We start from the raw sequence: 26,326 nt of genomic DNA, 5'->3' as shown, positions 1-26,326 counted from the left end.
AACTTTGCAGAGCCATGGCCAGTTTAGACAACATAGAACTAGATGGGACCAGTGGTCTGACTCTGTATAAGACAGCCAACTCTGTTCTTAACTGAAGGATTCAATGGCCTTAATTCACTCTACACTAGCCAGCAAAGGAGGATCATGAACATGGAGAACATCAATAGAGGAAGGTTGGTGGTGCCCAACTCTCTCCATTAATCTCTGACCAGCAAGTAGAGGATTCACCCTCCTCCCCAGCCAGCATGGTATTCAAGGGCTGTGCACAAGCAGGATTGGGACAAGATTCACTCAAGGTGGCTGGCGCTACTATCCCAATTCAGCTTGCAGAAATCAAGCAGAGCTGCTCGTTTATACAAACAGCCTTGCTTGACCTCTCATTGCATCCCAAGGTAAGAGCTTCAGGACAGCCCATAGGAATCAGGCCAAAGGTCCATCTCACAGTGGTCAATAACCAAGATGCTTATGGGAAGTCCTTAAGCAGGACATGAACACAAGAACACTGTCCCCACTTGAGATTTCCAGCACATAGCCTCTGATGGTGGAGGTACAACAAAGCTGTCATGTCCAGCTGCCATTGATAACCTTCTCCAGCAAGTACGCCCAACTGTCTTTTAAATTTGTATATGATGTGCCACATACTTTGCGTGCAATATTCCTGGTACCTCCAGGGTTTTTATAAGGATCAGGTGGCAGCTGATGAAGAGCACAGCTATGAACCTGCAAGTCAAAGTCCAAGCTACAGACCCTTCACTTCCTGAAACTGAGGTTACTTACACTGAACGTCCAGGGTGACGGATGAGGATGTTGAATTTCCAATGGTGTTCCAGGCTATGCAGTAATAGGTACTGGAATCTCTGGCCTGGATCGCCTCAAAACTCAGCTCCTTGTCAGTTCCAATTATGCCAGACTCCCTATCTTTATACCAACCATGGCGGTTGGTGGCAGGATTCCCTCGGGAAGAGCACCGCAAAACCACATAGTCCCCTTCTTTGATTTTCCCTGGTGGCACGTCAATCTTCACATCCTTAGGTGGATCTGGGGTAGAGATATTAAGGACACAGAAATCAGGACTCTTGTTTCAGGGCAAGAAAATGTGTATGATTCCTTGGGTGACGTGTGTATTCAGGGATTGGTGAAGGTAGCAAAACTGGCCCCACCATATGGAGGGGTGAGTCAGCCCACTCCAGGAGGGACATTTTGGGATACTGTTAAGAAAACAGATCATTACTATGCTGATGGTGACTGTTGTTGGCATCCACCTGCCTTGAGAGACAACAGAGTGTGTTTCCGGGGGTTTAGTCAAATCGCTGCATTAGCAGCATGAAAGTGACCTCCATATGGCGCGAGACTGGGCAGTGGGTATGGAGGTCCTGGGCTGCCCAGATGAGAAGACCCCATTCTCCGATTTGCTTGTGTGGTCCACAAGAAAGCAGAGCAATATGTTTGGCACCAGCTTGGCTGCAGGAGTTGCTGGAAGGAAGCATACATGGCACCATCCAACCATCATAGAGACTCCACTCTGGATCAGAGTTTTCCTTCTCCTAGATGGGCTACCTTCCCAGTGTTAATGAGCCCATCTGCCCCTCACTCCCCTCTACAGCAAGTGCAGAAACCGTCTGCTTGACCATTGGACCCACTTTGGTCTCATCTGTTCAGTCTGCCAGAGCCTGTCACAGGGGAAGTCAGAGTAAGACTTCACTTTTATCATCACCATTGACTGCCACCTCTGCTACCACCGTGTCAACAGAATGACTACTGCCCCCTCTATCATCATCATCATCATCAGTTAATTAATTGATGGTGATTATGATGTTTACTGCTGTGGTATTAATTTGGCCAACCATTATTTATGTACAGCAGTGGCGTAGTGTGGGGGTACAGGGGGGCCGCCCGCATCGGGCGCAACATCTGGGGGGGCGCACTCGCACTCACAGCTCTCTGCCCCTACCTGGCTCACTCTCTCACACTGCAGTGCTGGCTGTGCGAATCCGATCCGAGCCGCCGGGTCGCCGCCCAGTGTGGAGGGGGTGGGTGCCAGGCGTGCGGTGCGGAGAGAGAGCGAGGGACTATCTGGGGGAGGGACAGTGCAGCGGCCGCCCAGCGCAGCGCTGAGCGCGGGAGAGAACCACACCAGACCAGACCAGGCAGCAGCAAGAAGAAGCTGGCAGCGGCGGCAGGTTAGGGGTTAGGGGGCGCAAATTACTTGCCTTGCCCCGGGTGCTGACAACCCACGCTACGCCACTGATGTACAGTATATATTTTCATCCCACCTTTCCTCCCAGGAGCTCAAGCTGCTGAGTGTGGTTCTCCACCTCCCCATTTCATCCTCACATCAATCCTGTGAAGTAAGCTAGGCTGAGAAATGGTGACGGGGTCCAGTAACTCCCAGTGAACTGCATGTCTGAGTGGGGATTATAATCCTGCTGCTGAAGATCCTAGTCCAGCATGCCATATTAATCAGGGTGAGTCAACCCAACCCCAGGAGGGAGATTTTGGGAGAGCATTAAATAACTTTCTCATCATATCTGTTATTTCTCATTTGGGGGTGCTGGGAAAGTCCACAGAAAGGTGTTCAGATACTGCAGTTCGGCAGCTATGGGGTTAAATGAGGCCATGTCTATGCTTCCTCCAGACCCAGCCAGCCACCAGCCAGCCCGGGATACAACCCTGCCCATCTTTGAAGAAGAGAAGAGTTTGGATTTGATATCCCGCTTTATCACTACCTGAAGGAGTCTCAAAGCAGCTAACATTCTCCTTTCCCTTCCTCCCCCACAACAAACACTCTGTGAGGTGAGTGAGGCTGAAGGTGATCGGACTTAAGATTGTATTCTAAAGGTACATTTTATGCAAGACCAATGATGCAGGTTTACAAACTATATTGGTGTGTGTATAGAATTGGAGATAAAGAAGCTTTTTTCCTGTTTCCTGTCCTGATAGTCACACAATGCATGAAAATCAGAAGGAGAAAGTAGTTCTCTTCTGAAATAAGAAAAGTCCCTCAGAAGAGGAAGGAAGAGGCGAGTAATGTCTGTAAATCTTGATGGTCATCATTCACCAGCCCAACAAAGAAACTCACACTGGACATTGATGGTCAGTTCTGAGCTACCGGATCCAACTGTGTTTTCAGCTGTACAGCGATAGACACCAGAATCTTGTTCTCCTACAGAATCAAATTCCTTTATTGGGCTCGTCCATTCATATTTCCGCATATCCTTCCAGTACCATTGATATGTAACTTCAGGGTTGCTACTCTTGACTGTACAAGCAAGAGAGAGTTTCTCCCCTTCTCGGACTGTGATTCCAGGCATAGCACTCAGCTTAACTCCTTTGGGACCATCTGAAATAAATAAAATATGGAAGTCATAAGTACCATCAGAAAGTGACAGCAGCTGCAAGGCTGGAGGTCCTAGAATATAATCAGGGACCCTCAATTATAACCCCCTCCCATCTTGCAGGGATCCCCATCACATTTTGTACTCAGTAACAGTAATATCCTTCCAAATGCAACAATCACATGCTTCTTGCTATTGTAAACGCCTAAGCCAGAGCCCACCATCCCTCACAAGGTTCAGAGTTCAGACGACGGCTTTTCAGAGGAACAGAATCTTGTGCAGTTCAGGCGGAATATCTTTTTCCAGATTTCCCCCACATAGCCCATTTTCATCCCCCCTGAATACTCACATTTCACATCCAATGTCATGGTGCTCTGGGATATCTCTGTCCCATTGTGGCTTTTCAGAGTGCATGTCAGTGTTTTCTTGTGATCCTCCCAAGTTGGAGTAAAACTCAGAACAGTCTGGACTTTTCCATCTATATTGGTTGTTTTTTGGGAAGACATACGACTCTCCTCCAGGACGCTGAAAGTCAACATAATTGGCTCATCGGGGCAGTGGTAAAATACCCAGCAAGTCGCTGTCGCTGGCCTCTGTTCTCGGATTTGCACCATACTTTCTATTTGGGGTTTGGGTGGTGACACTACATGCAGAAAATTAAACAGGGAAATTCCAAGTCATTGATCAGGCAAAGCTGTAGACCAGAGATGGAGAACTTGTGACTCTCCGCATGTTCTTGGACCCCAACTCCCATCAGCCTCAGCCAGCATGGTCAGGGGTGATGGGGGTTCTAATCCCACAACTTCTGGAAGTTTAAAGGTTCCCCTCCCTGATCTAAGGGGAAGTAAAAGGTAAAGGTACCCCTGCCCGTACGGGCCAGTCTTGACAGACTCTGGGGTTGTGCGCCCATCTCACTTAAGAGGCCAGGGGCCAGCGCTGTCCGGAGACACTTCCGGGTCACATGGCCAGTGTGACATCGCTGCTCTGGCGAGCCAGAGCTGCACACGGAAACGCCGTTTACCTTCCCGCTGGTAAGCGGTCCCTATTTATCTACTTGCACCCGGAGGTGCTTTCGAACTGCTAGGTTGGCAGGCGCTGGGACCGAGCAGCGGGAGCGCACCCCGCAGCAGGGATTCGAACCGCCAACCTTTCGATCAGCAAGTCCTAGGCGCTGAGGCTTTAACCCACAGCGCCACCTGTGTCCCATCTAAGGGGAAACTGTTGAGCAAATAAGAGCCTTGATCATCTATCCCAAAATGGCAAGAAGCATCCAGGCCTATTTTGAACCCCTTCTGTGATGCTGCATGTTAGCATAGTTATACCTGCCTCTGAGCTAATATTTGTCAAATGGACATTTGCAGAAATAATTTTATTCTTTTTTTGTAGAACTTGTAGACGTGGTTTTCTTGATTTGAAGTTCATATGAATTATTTTCTTGTTTTTACAGCTGAACTTGTGTATATAGCATCCCCATATTTAACTTGCACACCAATTCAGGAGCTTCAGGCTATAAAGCGGATTATAAATTTGTTACGTAGTAAAATAAATAAATAAATATTTGATTCTTTTTGCATATCAAAGTGCTGTGAAAAACTCAGCACTAGATCTGGCAAGGCAAATAAGTACACAATGCATTGTATCTACAGTTAATCTACTTAGGTCCATTATTTTCAATGGGTCTACTCTGAATAGACTAACGTTTGATGCAACACAATGTAGATGATGAATGACACATTAGTTTCACACAAAGATATGGCATGACCGCCTAGCAAATACATTATTAGTGTCATTGACCAAACCCTTAGGAGGGGATTCCAGAAATGTTATTCAGTTACCAGTATACCCATTACTGTTAGTCTACTCTTGAGATCCCTTCCAGTTCCATAATTCTTTGATTCTATGACTCCTATAGGATTATAATTACAGCATTAGAAAAGTGAAAATTTAGGACTTCACCCGAAGACCTATTTATTGAACGTTCATCTTTATAGTGGTATCTTGGGTTACATACGCTTCAGGTTACAGACTCCGCTAACCCAGAAATATTACCTCAGGTTAAGAACTTTACTTCAGGATGAGAACAGAAATCGCGCCGCGGTGGCACGGCAACAGCAGGAGGCCCCATTAGCTTCAGGTTAAGAACAGTTTCAGGTTAAGAATGGACCTCCGGAACGAATTAATTACTTAACCCGAGGTACCACTGTATTTCCTTGCATTAAACTTATGCAGAGTATATCCTTGTTGACCATTTGTTCTGATTTGATCACATCTGTTATTCATATTGATTTCTTTATGAGGTATTTACTCATCTTCCCACATTAGTCATTTGCTCACCCCACTTGCCAAGCTACAGAAAGGCTGATTCTTTTTAAAAGTGAATTCTTGCACTAGGGCAACAGAGCACTTAAAAGAGCATAAATCTACATTTGTGGTATGCACTTGAATCTCTCCCACAGAACAGTGACAGTCTAGAGGTGCCCTTAGCTTCCAGACTACTTGACCACTTTCGCAAGAGTGGAGAACAAATCATCTCTGAAAGTTTCTTACCGTTAACATTAACAGCAGCAAACCACTTGTCTAGGTGACGGTTCATTCCAACGAAGCCATAAAGTCTTGCTCCATATGTGCCACTGTCATTTTTCTGGAGATGAGAGATCTTCAGGCTGCAGTTTCTGCTGTTTAAATTCCCAACAAACCTCACCCGATCCAGAAAGTAGGAACTTGTTGGAGTCAGGTAGTTCTCTGAGGTCAAAGAGCCATTGTATAACATGATACCAGTATAATCTTTCAGAGTGTCTTCATACTTAGGGTCAAAATACCAAATCAGGAAGAAGTTGTCAACCCGAACTTTCTTATATGTTTGCTCGATCTTGCATGGAATCAGAATACAGGATCCTTCCCACACAGCCAGATTATTCGGTGCAATAGTCAACATATTTTCCTTACCCAAGATACCTAAATCGGAGAACAACATGTGATATTTTGCTCAGCTGCCACCATGCATTCAGAAGGATGGTGAAAATGATCTGAAGGCAGTGCTCTCTAATTAAAACTAAACTAAACTTCTGACTACCTCTCCAGACTGGTGGCTTTTTAGAAGGAATATTCTGAAACATGTCAATAGCAGTGCATTAGTGGGAGATTTAAAGTGGACCATCATCACATCATCAGAGGCACTTTTAGGGTGGCAGGAGTGGTGTGGTCCCACTGAGCACTACCCTGCAGGGGGCATCAAGACAAGGTTTCAGAATGGAGCTACGGGGGGGGGGGGCTCGTGGAATTTTAGTGTCGCAAAGGCCACTGCTGAAATCTGAGAGCCCAACATCCACCACTGCCTTCTCCTCATTCTTTTCTAAAGACCGAAGAGAGCAGTGGTGCTTAAATGAGACCAGAAGCCCAATTTGCTTTTGTTGGCGCAAATCAAACCTGCATCACACATCATGCATTACCTGGAAGGATGAGCAGACAAAAGAAGCTCCACATTCTGGATTCATGCAAGGGCCAAATCTGGAAGCAAGGGGGTGGAAATAGATTATTCAGTAACAGATAGTTTTCATCAAAAATATATTCCCCGAGTCATAAGAATGTTTATGCACCTTGGTGGAAGGAGGAGAACTTGTCACATGCTCTATTCCTGTCCATTGTGCTTCTGCTCCCATAGTACTCCTATGTGCTCAGGGACAGAGCACATGATTTGCATGCAAAAGGTCCCAGATCCAAGGCCTGTCATTGCAGGGCAGGGAGAGATTGCTACCTCAGGTCCTGGAGATTTGCTGCCAGTCAGTAGGCAATATTGACTTGAATGGACCAATGAGCCCATGTGGTGTCATGGTTAGAGTGCTGGACTTGGGACTTGGACTTGGGAGACCAAGGTTCAAATCCCCACTCTGCCCTGAAACTCACAGGGTGACCTTGGGCCAGTCACCATCTCTTCGCCTTACCTACCTCACAGGGTTGTAGTGAGGATGAAAGGGAGGAGGGAACCATGTGACCACCTTGAGAGCCTTAGAAAAAGAAAGGTGGTATATAAATGTAATAAGTAAACAATAAATAATACCAATGGGCTGACTCTGTGTATGGCACTTTTCAATGTCCCTAACAACCAGGAAGACAGCCGTCTCCAGTAAGCATAAAGGATGGGGGGGGGGATACAAATTCAAATCCATTATGTTCACAGGAGCCAGAAAGTTTTGCATGCTGCTGGGAGTTGTCTTTGAATTTCATCCTTGCTTTCATAAACAATAAAAATCACCAAACCAGTACAAAAGAAAATTAATATTTTGTTTCTTTAAGCAGATAATTGGGGGAGGGGTCACCAAAGCCACTCCCCAAACCATTTTCTGCCAATCAGCTAATGTAGTGCCCTTCCTATTTAACAGCAGTGTTTCCAGAGATTTCAATACTTGTTGTCCAATCACTATAGAAATTTCTGCAAAGACCACAGTCCAAAACTCTGACACTTTGTCCTCCACCTGACCTTAAATTACCTCGGCTCCTTATATCCTCTCCAACAGGATCTCTAATTAGACACCTTCGTTTGAAACAGTCTCATAGCAGTCTTATACCATTTTTGCATTATTTTCAATGCATGTTCTCTCATGGTAGATAAAACGGATGTCAATGGGAACCTTAACCACATAGAAGTCCAACCATTGTCTTCAATCAAAATATTCCAGTCTGACTCCCACATCCATTTCAGGCCTTCTGCAGAGCCCCTATCAGTGCTCAGAAGTAGGATATAAATAGGAGACACCAACCTCTCCACTTCCCCCTCAGAGCTCAGAAATACTAGCTTGATCTGCATGAGAGCAAGGAAACTTCTTAAGAACATTTCCAAAACAATGCAGCTATATTGCATACAGAACTTACAATTCTAAATAAGGAGAAACCAAAATGGACCAATTTCACCAACCATAGTGAACATGCACTGAATTTGCCTTGCAAAATTGAAAGCCCCTTTTCAAACTCCTGCCTGTTTCGATCTGGCCACTGACAGCTACTGCTTCTCCGCCATGCTGAGATGCTGCAGGAAGTACAGTGAAGCTTGGATCAGAAGACTTAGACATGGCAGGCCCTGTGACATCCCCCCTATGAGTGCAGGGCAGTGCAGGGGTCTCAGGCTGCCCCGTCAGCTGTCCATCTTGTTTTACTTTCCCATCAGCCCCATCCTGTCTCTGTCTCCTCTTTTTCGCAGAGGCAAGACTCAGCAGACTGAGCTGCTCTACTAGAGTTCATCCTCCCCTTGCAATAAATAGACTTTGCAACCTGTATGCCTGCCCACTCCAGTTGTAGCATCCCTTACAGAGTCAGGCCATCAATAGGATGTGTAGCTATACCCTCCGACATTCCTCAGATGAAAACAGGGTCATTCTATTTCACATCAGTTTCTTTGCTTGAGCATTTCCTCCTGATCAAGTACAAAAGTTATTAGAGGAAGCAAACAAAATTGAAGTATTTTAAGCACAGAAAACTTTGAATTTATGTATTGCATTTGGGAAAGCCGGGGGGGGACGGACAAAACCCAAATCAATAAATACAACTAACTGTGTGTGCATATACACACAAAACATGAACAATAAATGCAACATTGTAAAAATAAATCTTCTTCTTTGGCGATCACTCGTAGCCGAGTAAGATTGTCTTCCATAGACACAGTTTTAACAATGAGTTGGTAAGTGACTGTGGAGGCCAATTCTGGACCCACATGTCCTTCCACAGTGCGGACATTGGTTTCTTGGGCCGGAGTTGATCACAGAGAGACAGACAGACACATGGGTGAAAAGAGTTCTGAACCGAATTCAAAGGCTGCTTGTGGTTAGACCTCCCTAGGGTTGGGAGCGAAGTTTGGTTCAGTCTATATTTTAATGTTCAACTACCTACTTCTCATTTCCTGAAATAAAGTGTTGACCAAAACTCAGCTATCCTTTGGCCGTTCTCCAAATGCACAAATCTTCCATCAAAACGCCCATTTAAAATGCACATGGAGGGGGAAGTATGCATTAAAATGCATATATTGGTAGGAATGACCACATTAAAAATGCTTTCTGTTAGGTAAATTTGCTTGGGAAAATGTATCTATGAGGCAAAATGGCATACAAATTTTTTAAAAAGATACTTTAAAGGAAAAAAGCAAACGAATGTGGAAATGTGGCAAACCAAAAATTAAGATAGGATACATGAGAAATGGAGCGAAGCCAACTTCAACAAATCCGACTAGCGCACGACCTCCTACCAATCTTTCTAACACATGGGCCAAAGAACAGTTTATATTACCTGTGTAGCTGTATCTTTAAGTGAAGGGAATGGAAGGGTTTCCCCCACCCCACCCCACCCTGCTACACATTTTGACAGCATGATACTGGATCCAGATCAGAACCCAAGAGGCAGGGAGGAGTGCCTGTTAGAAGGCTTTAACTGTTTGCTTCAAATCTCAATCAGAATTGAGAGTCCCAGACCTATGCAACTGAGATAAACAAAATCTTGTTTTACTTTGCCAATTGCAGGTGAAAAGAAGCCACAGTGGGGGTGAAGGGTTAACACTGCCTTGTTTCCTGATTGGGTCCCCCACAGTGACAATCTGTGTAAACAAACACACCTGCATTGAAAGGCACAGCTATGTAACATTTACATCTCCTTTACAGAGTTTCTCCCAGCAGGGAAGTGATGGGAAATGTTTCCCCAACTAAACCCTGTACATTGGTCTGCTGTCTGGAGGAGACAGTTTGCCCAGGGACCTGCCCAACCTACAGCCAGCCCTACATGGATCACAGCTGCTAGTTGCCTTGTTCACACAATAGACTGAACAGAGGTGCCAGCTGCCTCTACACAGTACAAGGGTTTGCATGAAACAGTTTGCACACATTGATTTGCAAAGCTCCACTGTTGTGTACACAGACCCGACTCCCATTGAACATTAGATGTGAATATCTGCGAGTGTGTACAGCTCAACTGCCTAGCTACATAGGTACACAGATTGTACCCCTGCTGTGTGTCACCTGCGAACACCCCTGGTGAGACATCCCCTTATGGGTCATTCATCAAAAAACCCTTAGAAGATCAAAGCTCTCAAGTAAGAGTTATTTCCCTAGGAATCATTCATTTGTATTCCTACCTGATAGTGAAGATGCAGGCGAAGGCTGAGGAGCTCAGCTTAGCTGTGTTAAGAGTGCCCTTTCAGGGCTGAGTGCAGCTGTTTGCCAGGGTCCGATTCAGCCAAGCTGTGATGGCCCAAAATAACAATAAACCCAGCAGCAACTAAGGCTGTGCATCTGTCACAAGAACTTCCCTCTTTCTACCCTGAGCAGAAGATCTGGGGCATCTGGTTCTGCTGCTTCAAGCTTGGCTGAGTCTCTGCGGTTCAGGGTGAGGTATTTTTGTTAGAAGAGTAGCCTACCCATGTTGCTGTGAGTTTGAGACCGGAGCAATGCATGGCTGGTCAGCAGGAACCCCTGACAGCAGAGGACCATCCAATGTTTCATTTAAGGAAGGGGTGGGCCCAAACATCAACTGCAGGCATTTGCCAGATTTCATGTGGGTGGCAAGAAGGGGGGGTGGAAGAAGGAAAAACAGGGTAGCAGAGAGAGGGTAGCAAAAGTAACTCCATAGTGACCAATATAACATTTGTAAGCTGCTTTGCATAATATTTTGTGTTTTAGCTAATATTATTTGAACTCCAGTTAAGATTAAACTGTTTCTGTGTTAACTGGCTTAATCTTCAAGCTGTATGGCATAGTTTAAATGCTTTCTTTTCACAGTATTTTAAAACTGATGTGACCAATATAACAATTTTGGAGCCCCCAGAATTCCATACCCTCCAAGTGTCCCTATTTTCCAGGGACAGTCCTGAATTTACAGAAGCCGTCCCAGTTATTTATTTGATCCCCGGGTGTCCCGCTTTTCTTTAGAACCCATGTCCCCAAAGACAAGTCTACAATTTAAGTACAATTGAGGACACCAGAGGGATGCAAGTACAGGGTATACTGGACCCTTTGCCCTAGCCCTCCTCCCTTAACTGATGGTCAAACACAACTCCCACCCCCAATTCTCTTCCCCAACTCCATTTGGGCTCCAATACTAAAGGCGATCAAAGCTGAAAGGAAAAACACCTTCAGCAGGAGTGAAGGGTGTGCAATAGACAGGGAGATGGTCCCCTTGGAATTGCAAGTCTGCCTGAATGAACCATTACTACTTGAGGCTTGTTTGGAGCAGACTTCAATTGGAAGACAAGGTTGTGGAGTGGCCAGATGAAAGTGCAGTTGAGGCTAATGAGGCTCCTGCAATTTTAAAGCTTTGTAGAATAAGTGTCAGCATGTTGCTTGTGTGACCTGGTCATCTTCTTGCATCTGCCCCCCCCCCCTTATAGACTCACTCACAGTGTCTCAATGCTGCTGAGCAAGAGAGATTTACAATTCCTTCCCAGAGCCAGCAGGTGGCCCAGAATACCTTGGAAGCTCTGTGTGTTTGCCTAATAACCTCTCGTGAACAAGGGGATTCTAGCTACTTATGTGACTCTGGCCAAAACTAACCTGATGAAAAAGAAAGAGCTCCGCCTACTGACTATCAAAGCGATTGCATGAGGGGCTTAAAATGTTGTACTCTTCGCTTCAGTTCCATAACAGCACCCTGGAATCCAGACTTAACCTACTTATCCAAAGAATTCTTCTCTTCTTTTTTTTTAACTTGAAATTTTTATTATTTTTCAGGAAACATACAGAGCAACCCAAAGGAAGAATACAGCATTCTGTAAAAAACCAAAAACACACACCAAATCATGCAGACTAGCCATTGCTTTGTACAGCAGTATTCATTTTTAGTTAGCAATGCCAACACTAATGTTTAATATGTTATTTAAAGACATTTTGATCAGGTCAGCAAGCTACAGGAGGAAACTAACAGCTAAGAACAGAATAGCCAAATGAGGGTTAAATTTGGATTAGAACAGATGTGGTCAACCTTACTCATCCCAAGGACTGCCCTCTGGCCTGGGCAACCTTCTATCAACTGTGCGCCAGTGGTGGGCAGGGCCAGAGATTAAGGAGGAGGAGCAATGGATGTTAATTTCAGTTTCAAACAGCTGGCTTGTTTTCACACACACTCATTAGAATCAAGACACCAGCTGTTCAGAAAACACAACAGTGAAGGGGAAGAATCAGAGTTCTGTTCATTTAACTGGTGATCCCCATCATGAGTTTATTCTGCAAGGCAAAAAATTAAAAAATTAAAATGTGAATCTTGATTGCAGCCCTCAGCCAGCTTTTTAAATGGGCGTTAACACAAGGCAAAATTAGAAATAGGAATTGAACATAAGGCAGAAACATCAAAACACATGAGAAAGGTGTTTGAATCATTCTCTTCTACTGCTTCATCTGACTCCGTCCACCTGACACCACTGGCCTAAGATTCAAGGTCCTGGATCCAGCGCCTTGCTTGCTGCAGCTCATTTATAAGTTTGTCAATTGCAGATCTTAATTCATTGATCATGCTAAGGATCTTGTTTTCTGGGGGAGAGAAAGAAAAACACTATGGTAAGTAGTCAAAGCCAGCCATAATATTGGACAGAGCAAGGAAACGTGTCTGAGGTGGCTTCTTTTGGAGTGCTGTTAAAAGACAACCATCTGAGTGGTGATGTGAAGGCCTCTGCTTCCGTTGCCTAAATCTTAGAATCGTAGAATTGTAGAGTTTGAAGGAACCACAAGGGTCATCTAGTCCAACCCCCCTGAAAAGCAGGGATCTTTTGCCCAGGTGGGGATCAAACCCATGACCCAGAAATTAAATGTCTCGTGCTCTTCATTCCTCCCCAAGCCCTGCTGCCAAAGCACTACCTAAAGGTAAGCCATGGTTTGCTTTCACATTGTGTGCAAACCCAGGCTTGTGGTGGTTTGTCTCAGTTCCAAGAAACCATGAGCTGTATCCAGGCCTTGTTCTTGGTTTATCGCTTTTGGCTTGCTGAGATAAAGGCAATCTATGAGGCTGAGTTTGGATGCAATACTAAAACATGCTGTGGCTTCACTCTGGGTAGCATAGCTGGGTGAGGAACAAAGTGCCTAGGATTTTCTTGGTACACTTGATGCCTCTCACTTAACCCAAATTCGGCTTAGCATGGTATCCAAACAATGTCACACTGTGGCGAGGGGGTGTGTGGGTGTGGGTGTTAAAACAAAAGCAACAAGGGCAAGGAAGCCCACCTGGGGTGGTTTATTTTGAGGTACCATCAAAGGGCAACTAATTGTTCATTATTTTGATGGTTGTATTTTACCCACTATTTTTTGGAAATGTTCTGAGGAGGTCCCATTTAGCTCTTCTACAATTACCCTAACATCAGAGAGGGCAAGGCACCACACCTCAGATGGCATATTTTGGGGTTGTTAGGCACAGCACCACCTGCATCCCTGGAGATGCCAAGGATTAAACATAGGACTGTCTGCATACAAAGTGGATGCATAAACTTCACAAAAAGATGAGGAAAATGCTAACCTTAATGGATGCCTTCCATGGTGAATAGTAGAGGTCATACTTACGACCATGCGAATTCCTGGTGGAGCAGAACTCTTCCCAGAAAGCATTGCTCTTGCCAGGTGTCTGAGAAGAGGAAGGAAGAGCAAGCGGGATTGGAGAGGTTAGTTGAGGCTGGGGAGAAGCCAGAGTCGTCGGACACAAGGAGCAGATCTGTTCCAGGGTGCAGCCTGGTAGCGAGGAAGCCTGTGTCTCATCTGAGAAGGAAAGGAGAAGCATCTAGGACAAGTGTGCACACACACCACTCCAAGTATGAAGTCAAATTATGAAATCTGTTCAAACCTGCTATGTCGGCTTACCATCTTTTGTCTTGGGTTTGGGCCCAGAGGTGGCATGTGGTAGCACGTCCAGGCAGGTAGCTAGAAAAAGAAAATGATCCAATGAGTTATTTGGCCTATGGCTCATCCCACTATTAAGACTCATGACCATTTAGATTTGATTCTTTTCTTTGATTTTGATTGTAGGCAGCATCTACTTCTGGCTTACAACACAGCAAACCCACGGAGAGCAGGTGTGTGATTGTGCTTTGCCAGCCTTCGCAGCTGGGCTGCACTTCCAGGGATGGTGGCCTGCCAAGCTGGGTCTCAAAGGCAAATGTCCACCATAGTATTTGTCTTAAGGCTCTCAGTACGACTCAGGGATTGCTGGTGCCCTTCAGGGCTTGTAGGGCAGAAGACGGAGAGACCAACAGCAGGTGAAGCCAGAGCCGTTGAGAGGCAGATCCAACTTTTTAACTTTAATTTTGTCCCCATCCTTTTTCCCTGCCGTGTTCTAGAAAGGAAACAACGAGACTAAGGAGAATGAATGAGAGAGCACTGATTCTGATTAAAAGGCAAGGGCTGAAGACCCTTGGAAGACTCTTCAAAGCTTAGCTAGAAGCGAAGCTTAGAGGACAGGCAGGGCTGATATGCCATTTGGCAGGGTGAGGATGCTGCCTCAGCATAAGCTGCCTAAGCAGACCCCACCTGCCCCACTGCCCCCATTTACAGGGGTGAGGTGGGGCTGGTGTTGACCACGATTTCAGGTGAATTCTCACTGAAATTGCACAAGATCTTGTGAAGTGCACAGTATCTTGCATGGGTCAGGCTAGATCTCACCCAAAATCGGGGAGATCTCGCCTGAAATCAGCACTTCTCCACCAGTGAAGGAAATGGCAGGGTGGGTGGCGGAGGCAGCGGTGCCAACGGCAGGACAGAGTGGCACTTCCCATTTTGGCTCAAGCACCGAGAATGGATGGGCCTTCCCTGAGGACAGAGTCAGGGAATAAGATACTCGGGGTGGGGTCCTCATCAGCCATCTTCAGGAGTCTCTCCTTTCCATACTCACAACGGACACTCAGCCAAACTGGTGAGGACTGTGCTGAGCCTATTTGGTTGCTTGCTGCACAATAGTAACTGCCAGAATGCTCAGGGGTCACTTTGGGGATGGTCACCGTAGAGTCCAGCTGCAGCTGTTGCCCTTCTTTGTACCATATGTAGGTGAGCTCCTGGGGGTTGGCTTCTCTCACTTCGCATCTCAGCTTAACAAAGCTGCCTTCAGTGATCAGCCCCAGGGGTTCTCGCACAACTTTCACATCCTTGGGACCAACTGCAGGAGGAGAGACCAAAGGCAATGTATCACATGACATGCCCCACCTGTCCCAGCACCTGGACACACATGCAAAACCCGCCACACATACACACAACAACCGCTGAATACAGATTCCTCGGTAGTAAATCTAAGTTAACAACCTCAATTTTCAGCTTGGAAAGCACATGCCTGCTGCACTCAACAGCCCTGCTTTTGGCAATGACCTTTTATTAAATGTTGCCAACAGTGAGTGCTCACCCCTTGAGGAGCATCAGAAAAAAACATTCTCCAAAATCTTTCTGCCATAGCGGATCTGCCTGTGTAAGTTGCAACTAATAATGGCTCACAATTTCTATAGGCAAGCATCCTGGCTTCTGTCATATATAAGGCTGCAAACAAGTTGGGATCTAAGATCAGTCTACGCCAAGAGGCTCTATATGCCAAAGAGTACATCCTTCTTGTGATTTGGCTAAGTTATTTAAGTTCAACCTGCAATTCTCCAAACAGGTAGTGGAGTCACATAGCCTGTGTGGATCAAGTTTGTGAAATGACTGCACCTGCCTTCCCATAACCTCTGCTTGGCTGGTACATGTGCTCCAGGACTTCCGGTCACATTACTTACAGAGTGTTGTCTCGGGGATGGGTGCAGATACAACATATCTGCCATAGATAACCTTTTCCAGTGAATACGTCTAATTCTCCTTTAAATTTGTATATGATGTTGCACTTTGCATGCAAGTGGTCAATTTTCCTGGAACCTCCAGGGTTTTAATTTTTAAAAGAATCAGGTGGTAGTTGATGCGGAGCACATCTGTGATCCTGCCAGTCAAAGTCTGAGCTGCTGGAAGGCAACTTCCTGTGTTCCTATAGACCCTTCACTTCCTGAAACTGAGGTTACTTACACTGAACGTCCAGGGTGACGGATGAGGATGTTGAATTTCCAATGGCGTTGCTGGCTATGCAGTAATACGTACTGGAATCTCTGGACTGGATCGTCTCAAAACGCAGCTCCTGGTCAGTTCCAATTATGCCAGACTCACTATCTTTATACCAGCCATGGTGGTTGGTGGCAGGATTCCCTCGGGAAGAGCACCGCAAAACCACGTTGTCCCCTTCTTTGATTCTCCCTGGTGGCACGTCAATCTTCACATCCTTTGGTGGATCTGGGGTAGAGAAATTATGGACACTGAAATCAGGACTCTTGTTTCAGGGCAAGAAATTGTGTATGCTTCCTTGGGGGACAAGAGAACTGTGAGAGAGTAACATGTGTATTCAGGGATTGGTGAAGATAGCAAAACTGGCCCCACCATATGGAAGGGTGAGTCAGCCCACTCCAGGAGGGACATTTTGGGATACTGTTAAGAAAACAGATCATTACTATGCTGATGGTGACTGTTGTTGGCATCCACCTGCCTTGAGAGACAACAGAGCGTGTTTCCGTGGGTTTAGTCAAATCACTGCATTAGCAGCATCAAAGTGACCTCCATATGGTGCGAGCCTGGGCAGTGTGTATGGAGGTCCTGGGCTGCCCAGATTACAAGACCCCATTCTCCGACTTGCTGATGTTGTCCACAAGAAAGCAGAGCAATATGATTGGCACCAGCTTGACTGCAGGAGTTGCCAGAAGGAGGCACCATCTATACAAGGCACCATCTAACCGTCATAGGGACACCACTCTGGATCAGAGTTTTCCTTCTCCTAGATGGGCTACCTTCCCAGGGTTGATGAGCCCAGAGAAATGGGGACTGGTCCAGGAACTCCCAGTGAACTGCATGTCTGAGTGGCAATTATAATCCTGCTGCTGAAGATCCTGGTCCAGCATGCCACATTAATCAGGGTGAGCCAACCCAACCCCAGGAGGGAGATTTTGGGATAGCATTATTTTCTCATCATATCTGTTATTTCTCATTTGGGAGTGCTGAGAAAGTCCATATATACAAACATGTTCAGATACTGCAGTTCAGCACCTGCAAGGTTAAGTGAGGCCATGTCTATGCCCCCTCCAGACCCAGGCAGCCACCAGATCACAAGCATGCCCTGGATGCAACCCTGCCCATCTTTGAAGGTGACCGGACTTAAGATTGTATTCTAAAAGTGCAAGACCAGCAATGCAGGTTTACAAACTATATTGGTGTGTGGGTAGAATTGGAGTTAAACAAGCTATTTCCTGCTTTCCATCCTGATAGTCACACAATGCATGAAAATCAGAAGGGAAAAGTAGTTTTCTTCTGAAATAAGAAAAGTCCCTCAGAAGAGGAAGGAAGAGGCAAGCAATGTCTGTAAATCTTGATGGTCATCATTCACCAGCCCAACAAAGAAACTCACACTGGACATTGATGGTCAGTTCTGAGCTACCGGATCCAACTGTGTTTTCAGCTGTACAACGATAGACACCAGAATCTTGTTCTCCTACAGAATCAAATTCCTTTATTGGGCTCGTCCATTCATATTTCTGCATATCCTTCCAGTACCATTGGTATGTAACTTCAGGGTTGCTACTGTTGACTGTACATGCCAGAGAGAGTTTCTCCCCTTCTCGGACTGTGATTCCAGGCATAGCGCTCAGCTTAACTCCTTTGGGACCATCTGAAATAAATAAAATTATGGAAGTCATAAGTACCATCAGAAACTGATAGAAGCTGCAAGGCTGGATGTCCTAGAATACAATCAGGGACCCTTAATTATAACCCCCTCCCATCTTGCAGGGATTCATATCACATTTTGTACTCAGTAACAGTAATATCCTTCCAAATGCAACAGTCACATGCTTCTTGCTATTGTAAATGCCTAAGCCAAAGCCCACCATCCCTCACAAGGTTCAGAGTTTAAACAATGGCTTTTCAGAGGAACAGAATCTTGTGCAGTTCAGACGGAATATTTTTTTGGTGGCGAACAGATTGAGGTTGAATCCTGACAAGACAGAAGTACTGTTTTGGGGGGACAGGGGGTGGGCGACTCCCTGGTCCTGAATGGGGTAATGTGCCCCTGAAGGACCAGGTGCGCAGTCTGGAAGTCATTCTGGACTCACAGCTGTCCATGGTGGCACAGGTTAATTCTGTGTCCAGGGCGGCTGTCTACCAGCTCCACCTGGTATGCAGGCTGAGACTTTACCTGCCTGTGGACTGCATGCTCTAGTTTTCTCCCGCATGGAATACTGCAATGCACTCTACATGGGGCTACCTTTGAAGGTGACCAGGAAACTGCAATTAATCCAGAATGCGGCAGCTAGACTGGTGACTGGGAGTGGCCGACGGGTCCTGAGAGATCTGCGTTGGCTCTCAGTACATTTCCGAGCACAATTCAAAGTGTTGGTGCTGACCTTTAAAGCTCTAAACGGCCTCAGTCCTGTATACCTGAAGGAGCGTCTCCACCCCCATCGTTCAGCCCGGACACTGAGATCCAGCACCGAGGGCCTTCTGGCGGTTCCCTCATTGCGAGAAGTAAGGTTACAGGGAATCAGACAGAGGGCCTTCTCAGTAATGGCACCCGCCCTTCAGATGTGAAGGAAATAAGTAGCTATCTTATCTTTAAAAGACATCTGAAGGCAGCCCTGTTTAGGGAAGTTTTTAATATTGAATACTGTATTGTTTTTAACACTCCTTTGGAAGCTGCCCAGAGTGGCTTATTATTCCAGATTTTCCCCACATAGCCCAGTTTCATCCCCCCTGAATACTCACATTTCACATCCAATGTCATGGTGCTCTGGGATATCTCTGTCCCATTGTGGCTTTTCAGAGTGCATGTCAGCGTTTTCCCGTGATCCTCCCAAGTTGGAGTAAAACTCAGAATAGTCCGAACTTTTCCATCTCTATTGGTTGTTTTTTGGGAAGACATACGACTCTCCTCCAAGCCGCTGAAAGTCAACATAATTGGCTCATCGGGGCAGTGGTAAAATACCCAGCAGGTCACTGTCACTGGCCTCTGTTCTTGGATTTGTGCCATTCTGCTTTCTATCTTGGGTTTGGGTGGTGACACTGCATGCAGAAAATTAAAAAGGGAAATTCCAAGTCATTGATCAGGCAAAGCTGTAGACCAGAGATGGAGAACTTGTGACTCTCCGCATGTTCTTGGACCCCAACTCCCATCAGCCTCAGCCGGCATGGTCAGGGGTGATGGGGGTTCTAATCCTGCCATTTCTGGAAGTGTAAAGGTTCCTCTCCCCTGATCTAAAAGGAAGTTGTTGAGCAAATAAGAGCCTTGATCATATATCCAAAAATGGCACGAAGCATCCAGGCCTTCTGTGATGCAGCATGTTAGCATAGTTATACCTGCCTCCAGCTGGTGCACAGAAAGAATGATCACTTTTTCCAAATTATGTATTCGTGGAGGCTGGCCAATGAGGAAAATGGGGCACTCCCTCTACAACCACAGTCTGCCCTCAGCCAGTACCCCTCCCATCTGCCTCCTAACTTATAACCAGTTCAGAGGGGGCTAGCACTGGCTGCTAACTTCCTCCTCACTTTCAAAGTTCCCCAAGTACAACTCAGAAGGGTGGAGGACGGGGGCAAATCTAGAATCTGTTGGCTTTGCCTGTCATTGCTCTGGTGCCGCTTATTATTGGCCTCTCTGTCTATCATCCTACCAGTCCCTATGGGCACCAGCCGGCACTGGTGACTCTGTTGGCATGAGGATCTAGGGCATGTGAGAACCAGCTCTGCAGAGGGAGGAGACGCCTCTGTTGGTGGAGCCATCTAGCTGCCAAGTCTCCTTCCCTGCAGAATGGGAACATTACTGCATGTGACAAATCCAGAGAAGGATGGGAAATAAGGACATCTTATATCCCTAGTTGGGTGAAGCATTTGTTTTGAATTACTATGGCTTTCTGAGTTGCTAGTTGTCAAATGGGCATTTGCAGAAATAATTTTATTCCTTTTTTTCATAGACTCGTACAGGTGGTTTTCTTGATTTAAAGTTCATATGAATTCTTTTATTGCTTTTAAAGTTGAACTTGTGTATATAGTATCCCCATATTTAACTCATACACTAATTCAAGGCCTTCAGGCTATAAAGCAGATTATAAATTTGTTAGGTAATAAAATAAATAAATATTTGATTCTTTTTGCATATCAAAGTGCTGTGAAAAACTCAGTACTAGATACTGGCAAGGCAAATAAGAATGTGGTGTACTGTATCTATAGTGGAGGAAAAAGAATCTCTGAAAGTTTCTTACCATTAATATTAACAGCAGCAGCAGCAAACCACTTGTCTGGATGACGCCTGTTTCCAACGAAGCCATAATATCTTGCTCCATATGTGCCACTGTCATTTTTCTGGAGATGAGAAATCTTCAGGCTGCAGTTTCTACTGTTTAAATTCCCAACAAAGCTCACCCGATCCAAAAAATGGGGAGTTGATGGAGTCAGGTAGTTCTCTGAGATCGTGGAGCCATTGTATAACATGATACCAGAATAATCTTTCAGTGTGGGATTATACTCAGGGTCAAAATACCAAATCAGGAAGAAGTTGTCAACCCGAACGTTCTTATATGTTAGGCTGATCTTGCATGGAATCAGAATACAGGATCCTTCCCATGCAGCCAGATTATTCGGTGCAATAGTCAACATATTTTCATAACCCAAGATACCTAAATCGGAAAACAACATGTGATATTTTGCTCAGCTCCCACCATGCATTCAGAAGGATGATGAAAATGGTTTGAAGGCAGTGCTCTCTAATCAAAACTAAACTAAACTTCTGACTACCTCTCCAGACTGGTGGCTTTTTGCAGGAATATTCTGAAACATGTCAATAGCAATGCAATAGTGGGGGATTTAAACTGGACCATTGACACATCATCAGAGGCACTTTTAGGGTGGCAGGAGTGGTGTGGTCCCACTGAGCACTACCCAGCAGGGGGCATCAAGACAAGGTTTCAGAATGGAGCTACAGAGGTGGGGTTCATGGAAAATAGTGTCGCAAAGGGCACTGCTGAAATCTGAGAGCCCAACATCCACCACTGCCTTCTCCTCATTCTTTTCTAAAGACCGAAGAGAGCAGTGGTGCTGAAAAGATACCAGAAGCCCAAATTGCTTTTGTTTGCACAAATCAAACCTGCATCACACATCATGCATTACCTGGAAGGATGAGCAGACAAAAGAAGCTCCTCATTGTGGATTCATGCAAGGGCCAAATCTGGAAGCAAGGGGGTGGAAATAGATTATTGATTCATTCAGTAACAGTTATTTACCATCAGAAATATATTCCCCGAGTCATAAGAATGTGTATGGACAATTCTAATCCATTATGTTCACAGCAGCCAGAAAGTTTTGCACACTGCTGAGAGATGTCTTTGAAATTCCTCTTCGCTTTCATAAACAATAAAAATCACCAAACCAGTACAAAATAAACTTAATATTTTGTTTCTTTAACCAGATTATTGGGAGGGGTTCACCAAAGCAACTCCCCAAACCCCTTTCTGCCAATCAGCTAATGTAGTGCCCTTCCTATTTAACAGTAGTGTTTCCAGAGATTTCAATACTTGTTGTCCAATTGTTATAGAAATTTCTGCAAAGACCACAGTCCAAAACTCTGACACTTCGTCACAAGTCCTCTGCCTGACCTGAAATTACCTAGGCTCCTTATATCCTCTCCAACATGGTCTCTAATTGGACACTTTCTTTGAAACAGTCTCATAGGAGTCGTATACCATTTTTGCGTTATTTTCAATGCATGTTCTCTCATGGTAGATAAAATGGATGTCAATGGGAACCTTAACCATATAGAAGTCCAACCATTGTCTTCAATCAAAATATTCCAGTCTGACTCCCACATCCATTTCAGGCCTTCTGCAGAGCCCATATCAATGATCAGAAGTAGGGTATAAACAGGAGACACCAACCTGTCTACTTCACCCTCAGAGCTCAGAAATACTAGCTTGAACAGCATGAGAGCAAGGAGACTTCTTAAGAACATTTCCAAAACAATGCAGCTATCTTGCATACAGAACTTACGATTCTAAATAAGGACAAACCAAAATGGACCAATTTCACCAACCATAGTGAACATGCACTGAATTTGCCTTGCAAAATTGAAAGCCCCTTTTCAAACGCCTGCCTGTTTCGATCTGGCCACTGACAGCTACTGCTTCTCCGCCATGCTGAGATGCTGCAGGAAGTACAGTGAAGCTTGGATCAGAAGACTTAGACATGGCAGGCCCTGTGATATCTGCCCTATGAGTGCAGGGCAGGGCAGAGGTTCTTGGCTGTCCCATCAGCTGCTCCTGTCTCTGTCTCCTCCTTTTCACAGAGGCAAAACTCAGCAGACTGAGCTGTTCTACTAGAGTTCATCCTCCCCTTGCAATAAATAGACTTTGCAATCTGTATGCTTGCCCACCACAGTTGTATTGGGAAGAAGAAGAAGAGTTTGGATTTGATATCCCACTTTATCACTACCCAAAGGAGTCTCAAAGTGGCTAACAATCTCCTTTCCCTTTCTCCCACACAACAAACACCCTGTGAGGTGAGTGAGGCTGAGAGACTTCAAAGAAGTGTGAACTAGCCCAAGGTCACCCAGCAGCTGCATGTGGAGGAGCGGGGAATCGAACCCGGTTCACCAGATTACGAGACTACTGCTCTTAACCACTACACCACATCCCTTACAGAGTAAATAGGAAGTGCAGCCATACCCTCCAACATTCCTCAGATGGAAACAGGGACCTTCTATTCTACATCAGTATCATTGCTAAAGCATTTCCTCCTGATCAAAAGTTATCAGAGGAAACAAATGGCATGCCCTCCTACCAATCCTTCTAACACATGGGCCACAGAACAATTTGTATTACCTGTGTAGCTGTATCTTTAAGTGAATTGAATGGAAGGGTTTCCCCCACCACACCACACCCCACTACATATATTGACAGCATGATACTGGATCCAGATCGGGACCCAAGAGGCAGGGAGGAGTGCCTGTTAGAAAGCTTTAACTGTTTGCTTCAATTCTCACTCAGAATTGAGAGCCCCACACCTGCGCAACTGAGATAAACAAAATCTTATTTTACTTTGCAAATTGCAGATGAAAAGAGGCCACAGTGGGGGATGAAGGGTTAACACTGCCTTGTTTCCTGATTGGGTCCCCCACAGTGACAATCTGTAAACAAACACATTGAAAGGCACAGCTATGTAACATTTACATGTCCTTTACAGAGTTTCTCCCAGCAGGGAAGTGATGGGAAATGTTTCCCCAACTAAACCCTGTACATTGGTCTGCTGTCTGGAGGAGACAGTTTACCCAGGGACCTGGAGCTCCAGTTTGCCCAGGGACCTGCCAAACCTACAGCCAGCCCTGCATGGATCACAAATGCTAGTTGCCTTGTTCACACAGTCGACTAAACAGAAGTGCCAGCTGCCTCTACACAGTACAAGGGTTTGCATGAAACAGTTTGCATGCGTTGATTTGCAAAGCTCAACTCTTGTGTACACAGAATCGACTCCCCTTGAACATTAGATGTGAATAACTGTGCAGCTCAGCTGCCTAGCTACACAGGTACACAGATTGTACCCTTGCTGTGTGTCACCTGTGAACACCCCTTGTGAGACATCCGCTTATGGAGCATTCATTAAAAACCCCTTAGGAGATGAAAGCTCTCAAGTAAAAGTTATTTCCCTGGAAATCATTCATTTGTATTCTTACCTGATAGTGAAGATGCAGACGAAGGCTGAGGAGCTCAGCTTAGCTGAGTGCAGCACTTTGCCAGGGTCCGATTCAGCCAAGCTGTGATGGCCCAAAATAACAATAAACCCAGCAGCAACTAAAGCTGCGCATCTGTGACAAGAACTTCCCCTTTTCTGCCCTGAGCAGAAGATCTGGGGCATCTGGTTCTGCTGCTTCAAGCTTGGCTGAGTCTCTGCGGTTCAGGGTGAGGTATTTTTGTTAGAAGAGTAGCCTACCCACTTTGCTGTGAGTTTGAGACCGGAGCAATGCATGGCTGGTCAGCAGGAACCCCTGACAGCAGAGGACCATCCAATGTTTCATTTAAGGAAGGGGTGGGCCCAAACATCAACTGCAGGCATCTGCCGGATTTCATGTGGGTGGCAAGAAAGGGGGGGGGGTGGAAGAAGGAAAAACGGGGTAGCAGAGAGAGGGTAGCAAACGTAACTCCATAGTAACTTCTCTTCCCCAACTCCATTTGGGCTCTAATACTAAAGGTGATCCAAGCTGAAAGGAAAAACACCTTCAGCAGGAGTGAAGGGTGCGCAATAGACAGGGAGATGGTGCCCCTTAGAATTGCAAGTCTGCCTGAATGAACCATTACTACTTGAGGCTTATTTGGAGCAGAGTTCGATTTGAAGACAAGGTTGTGGAGTGGCCAGATGAAAGTGCAGATGAGGCTAATGAGGCTCCTGCAATTTCAAAAGATTTGTAGAAGAAGGGTCAGCATATTGGCTGTGTGACCTGGTCATCTTTTTGCATCTGCCACCCCCCTCATTTATAGGCTCACTCACAGTGTCTCAATGCTGCTGAGCAAGGAAGACTTACAGTTCCTTCCCAGAGCCAGCAGGTGGCCCAGAATACCTTGGAAGCTCTGTGTGTTTGCCTAATAAGCTCTCATGAAGAAGTGGACTCTAGTTGCTGATGTGACTCTGGCCAAAACTAGCCTGATGAAAAAGAAACAGCTCCGCCTACTGACTATCAAAGCGATAGCATGAGGGGCACAAAATGATGTACTTTTCGCTACAGTTCCATGTCAGCACCCTGGAGTCCAGACTTAATCTACTTATCCAAATAATTCATTCTTAAAACTGAAATTTTTATTATTTTTCAGAAAACAGAACAAAATATACAGAGCAACCCAAAGGATGAATACAACAGTCTGTTAAAAAATGAAAGCAAAACAAAAAAACAAGTCAAATCATGTAGATTAGCAATTGCTTTGTACAGCAGTATTCATGTTTGGTTAGCAATGCCAACATTAATGTTTAATATGTTTTTTAAAGACACTTTGATCAGCTCAGCAAGCTCCAGGAGGAAACTAACAGCTAAGAACAGAATAGCCAAATGAGGGTTAAATTTGGATTAGAACAGATGTGGTCAACTTTACTCATCCCAAGGACTGCATTCTGTTCTGGGTGCCAGTGGTGGGTGGGGCCAGAGATTAAGTGGGAGGAGCAATGAATGTAAATTTCAGTTTCAAACAGTAGGCTGGCTTTCACACACACTCATTAGAATCAAGACAACAGCTGTTCAGAAAACACAACAGTGCAGGGGTGCCAAGTTGAATAAAATACTGTGGGGGCCCAGGTAAGCCCCACCACACATAATCAATCACATGATGCAGCACACATGTGGACATGTGGATTGACCCTGGACTAGGGACTTGACTCCTGACTTGCCACAAGGTAGGCCATGGGTTCAGGACATCAGCAGAAGAATCACTCCCTACCAATTCATGGGGATACATTTATGTTGTCCACAAAGCATTGGTACTGGCCATTCTACCATCTTTATCTCCTGACCTCTATCCCTTGTCTTGATAGGAGTACAAATGTGTAACCTTTTGCCCTCCAGATGTTGCTAAACTACAACTCCCTTCAGCCCCAGCAAACATGATCAATAGCCAGGGGTGATGGTGGGAGTTTGAAAGTGACTTCCATTTTTGCAAGTCAAATTCAGTGCATGTTCATGAGGGTCAGAGAAATCTGCCCATTTTGGTTTCCCTCTCTTTCTCATGTTTTTCAGTCGTTAAGTTCGCTGCATTTTTACATCAATTTGGGGAATGTTTTTGAGAAGATTCAAACACATTTTCATGCACAGATGAATGTATGGATTTTTTGTATGCAATTATGCCTAATAAGCACATTTTTGCCAGTGATATTCCCTAGTGCAATGCAAAATTCGGTGAAGTAGATTTCAAAGGAGAGTTGGGTTTTGCTTTGGGAAGGTTAGCTTAGGTGAGTTTGGGAAGGTTAGCTTAG

At 45.4% G+C, this 26,326-nt stretch overlaps 1 protein-coding gene across 1 annotated transcript in view; it reads right to left on the bottom strand.

Moving 5' to 3' along the window:
- LOC309375864 (B-cell receptor CD22-like) overlaps positions 1–24,329 on the bottom strand; it is a 35,674-nt gene extending 11,345 nt beyond the window's left edge. The window contains exons 1-14 of the mRNA XM_081921783.1: positions 24,045–24,329; positions 21,491–21,548; positions 20,587–21,000; positions 19,094–19,390; positions 17,742–18,002; positions 16,319–16,579; positions 15,174–15,434; positions 14,147–14,206; positions 13,809–14,044; positions 6,785–6,842; positions 5,883–6,290; positions 3,685–3,978; positions 3,080–3,340; positions 778–1,038 (exon numbers count right to left, since the gene is read on the bottom strand). Coding sequence (XP_081777909.1) covers positions 778–1,038; positions 3,080–3,340; positions 3,685–3,978; positions 5,883–6,290; positions 6,785–6,842; positions 13,809–14,044; positions 14,147–14,206; positions 15,174–15,434; positions 16,319–16,579; positions 17,742–18,002; positions 19,094–19,390; positions 20,587–21,000; positions 21,491–21,524 — 3,106 coding nt within the window. The 5' untranslated portion in view covers positions 21,525–21,548; positions 24,045–24,329. The remainder of the gene's footprint in view (positions 1–777; positions 1,039–3,079; positions 3,341–3,684; positions 3,979–5,882; positions 6,291–6,784; positions 6,843–13,808; positions 14,045–14,146; positions 14,207–15,173; positions 15,435–16,318; positions 16,580–17,741; positions 18,003–19,093; positions 19,391–20,586; positions 21,001–21,490; positions 21,549–24,044) is intronic.
- Positions 24,330–26,326: the final 1,997 nt, after the last annotated feature.

Source organism: Podarcis melisellensis (genome assembly GCF_964234715.1).
Source record: "Podarcis melisellensis genome assembly, chromosome: 8".
NCBI lineage: Eukaryota > Metazoa > Chordata > Lepidosauria > Squamata > Lacertidae > Podarcis > Podarcis melisellensis.
Note: the sequence above shows the minus strand (reverse complement) of the source record. Positions and strands in the feature narration are given on the sequence as shown.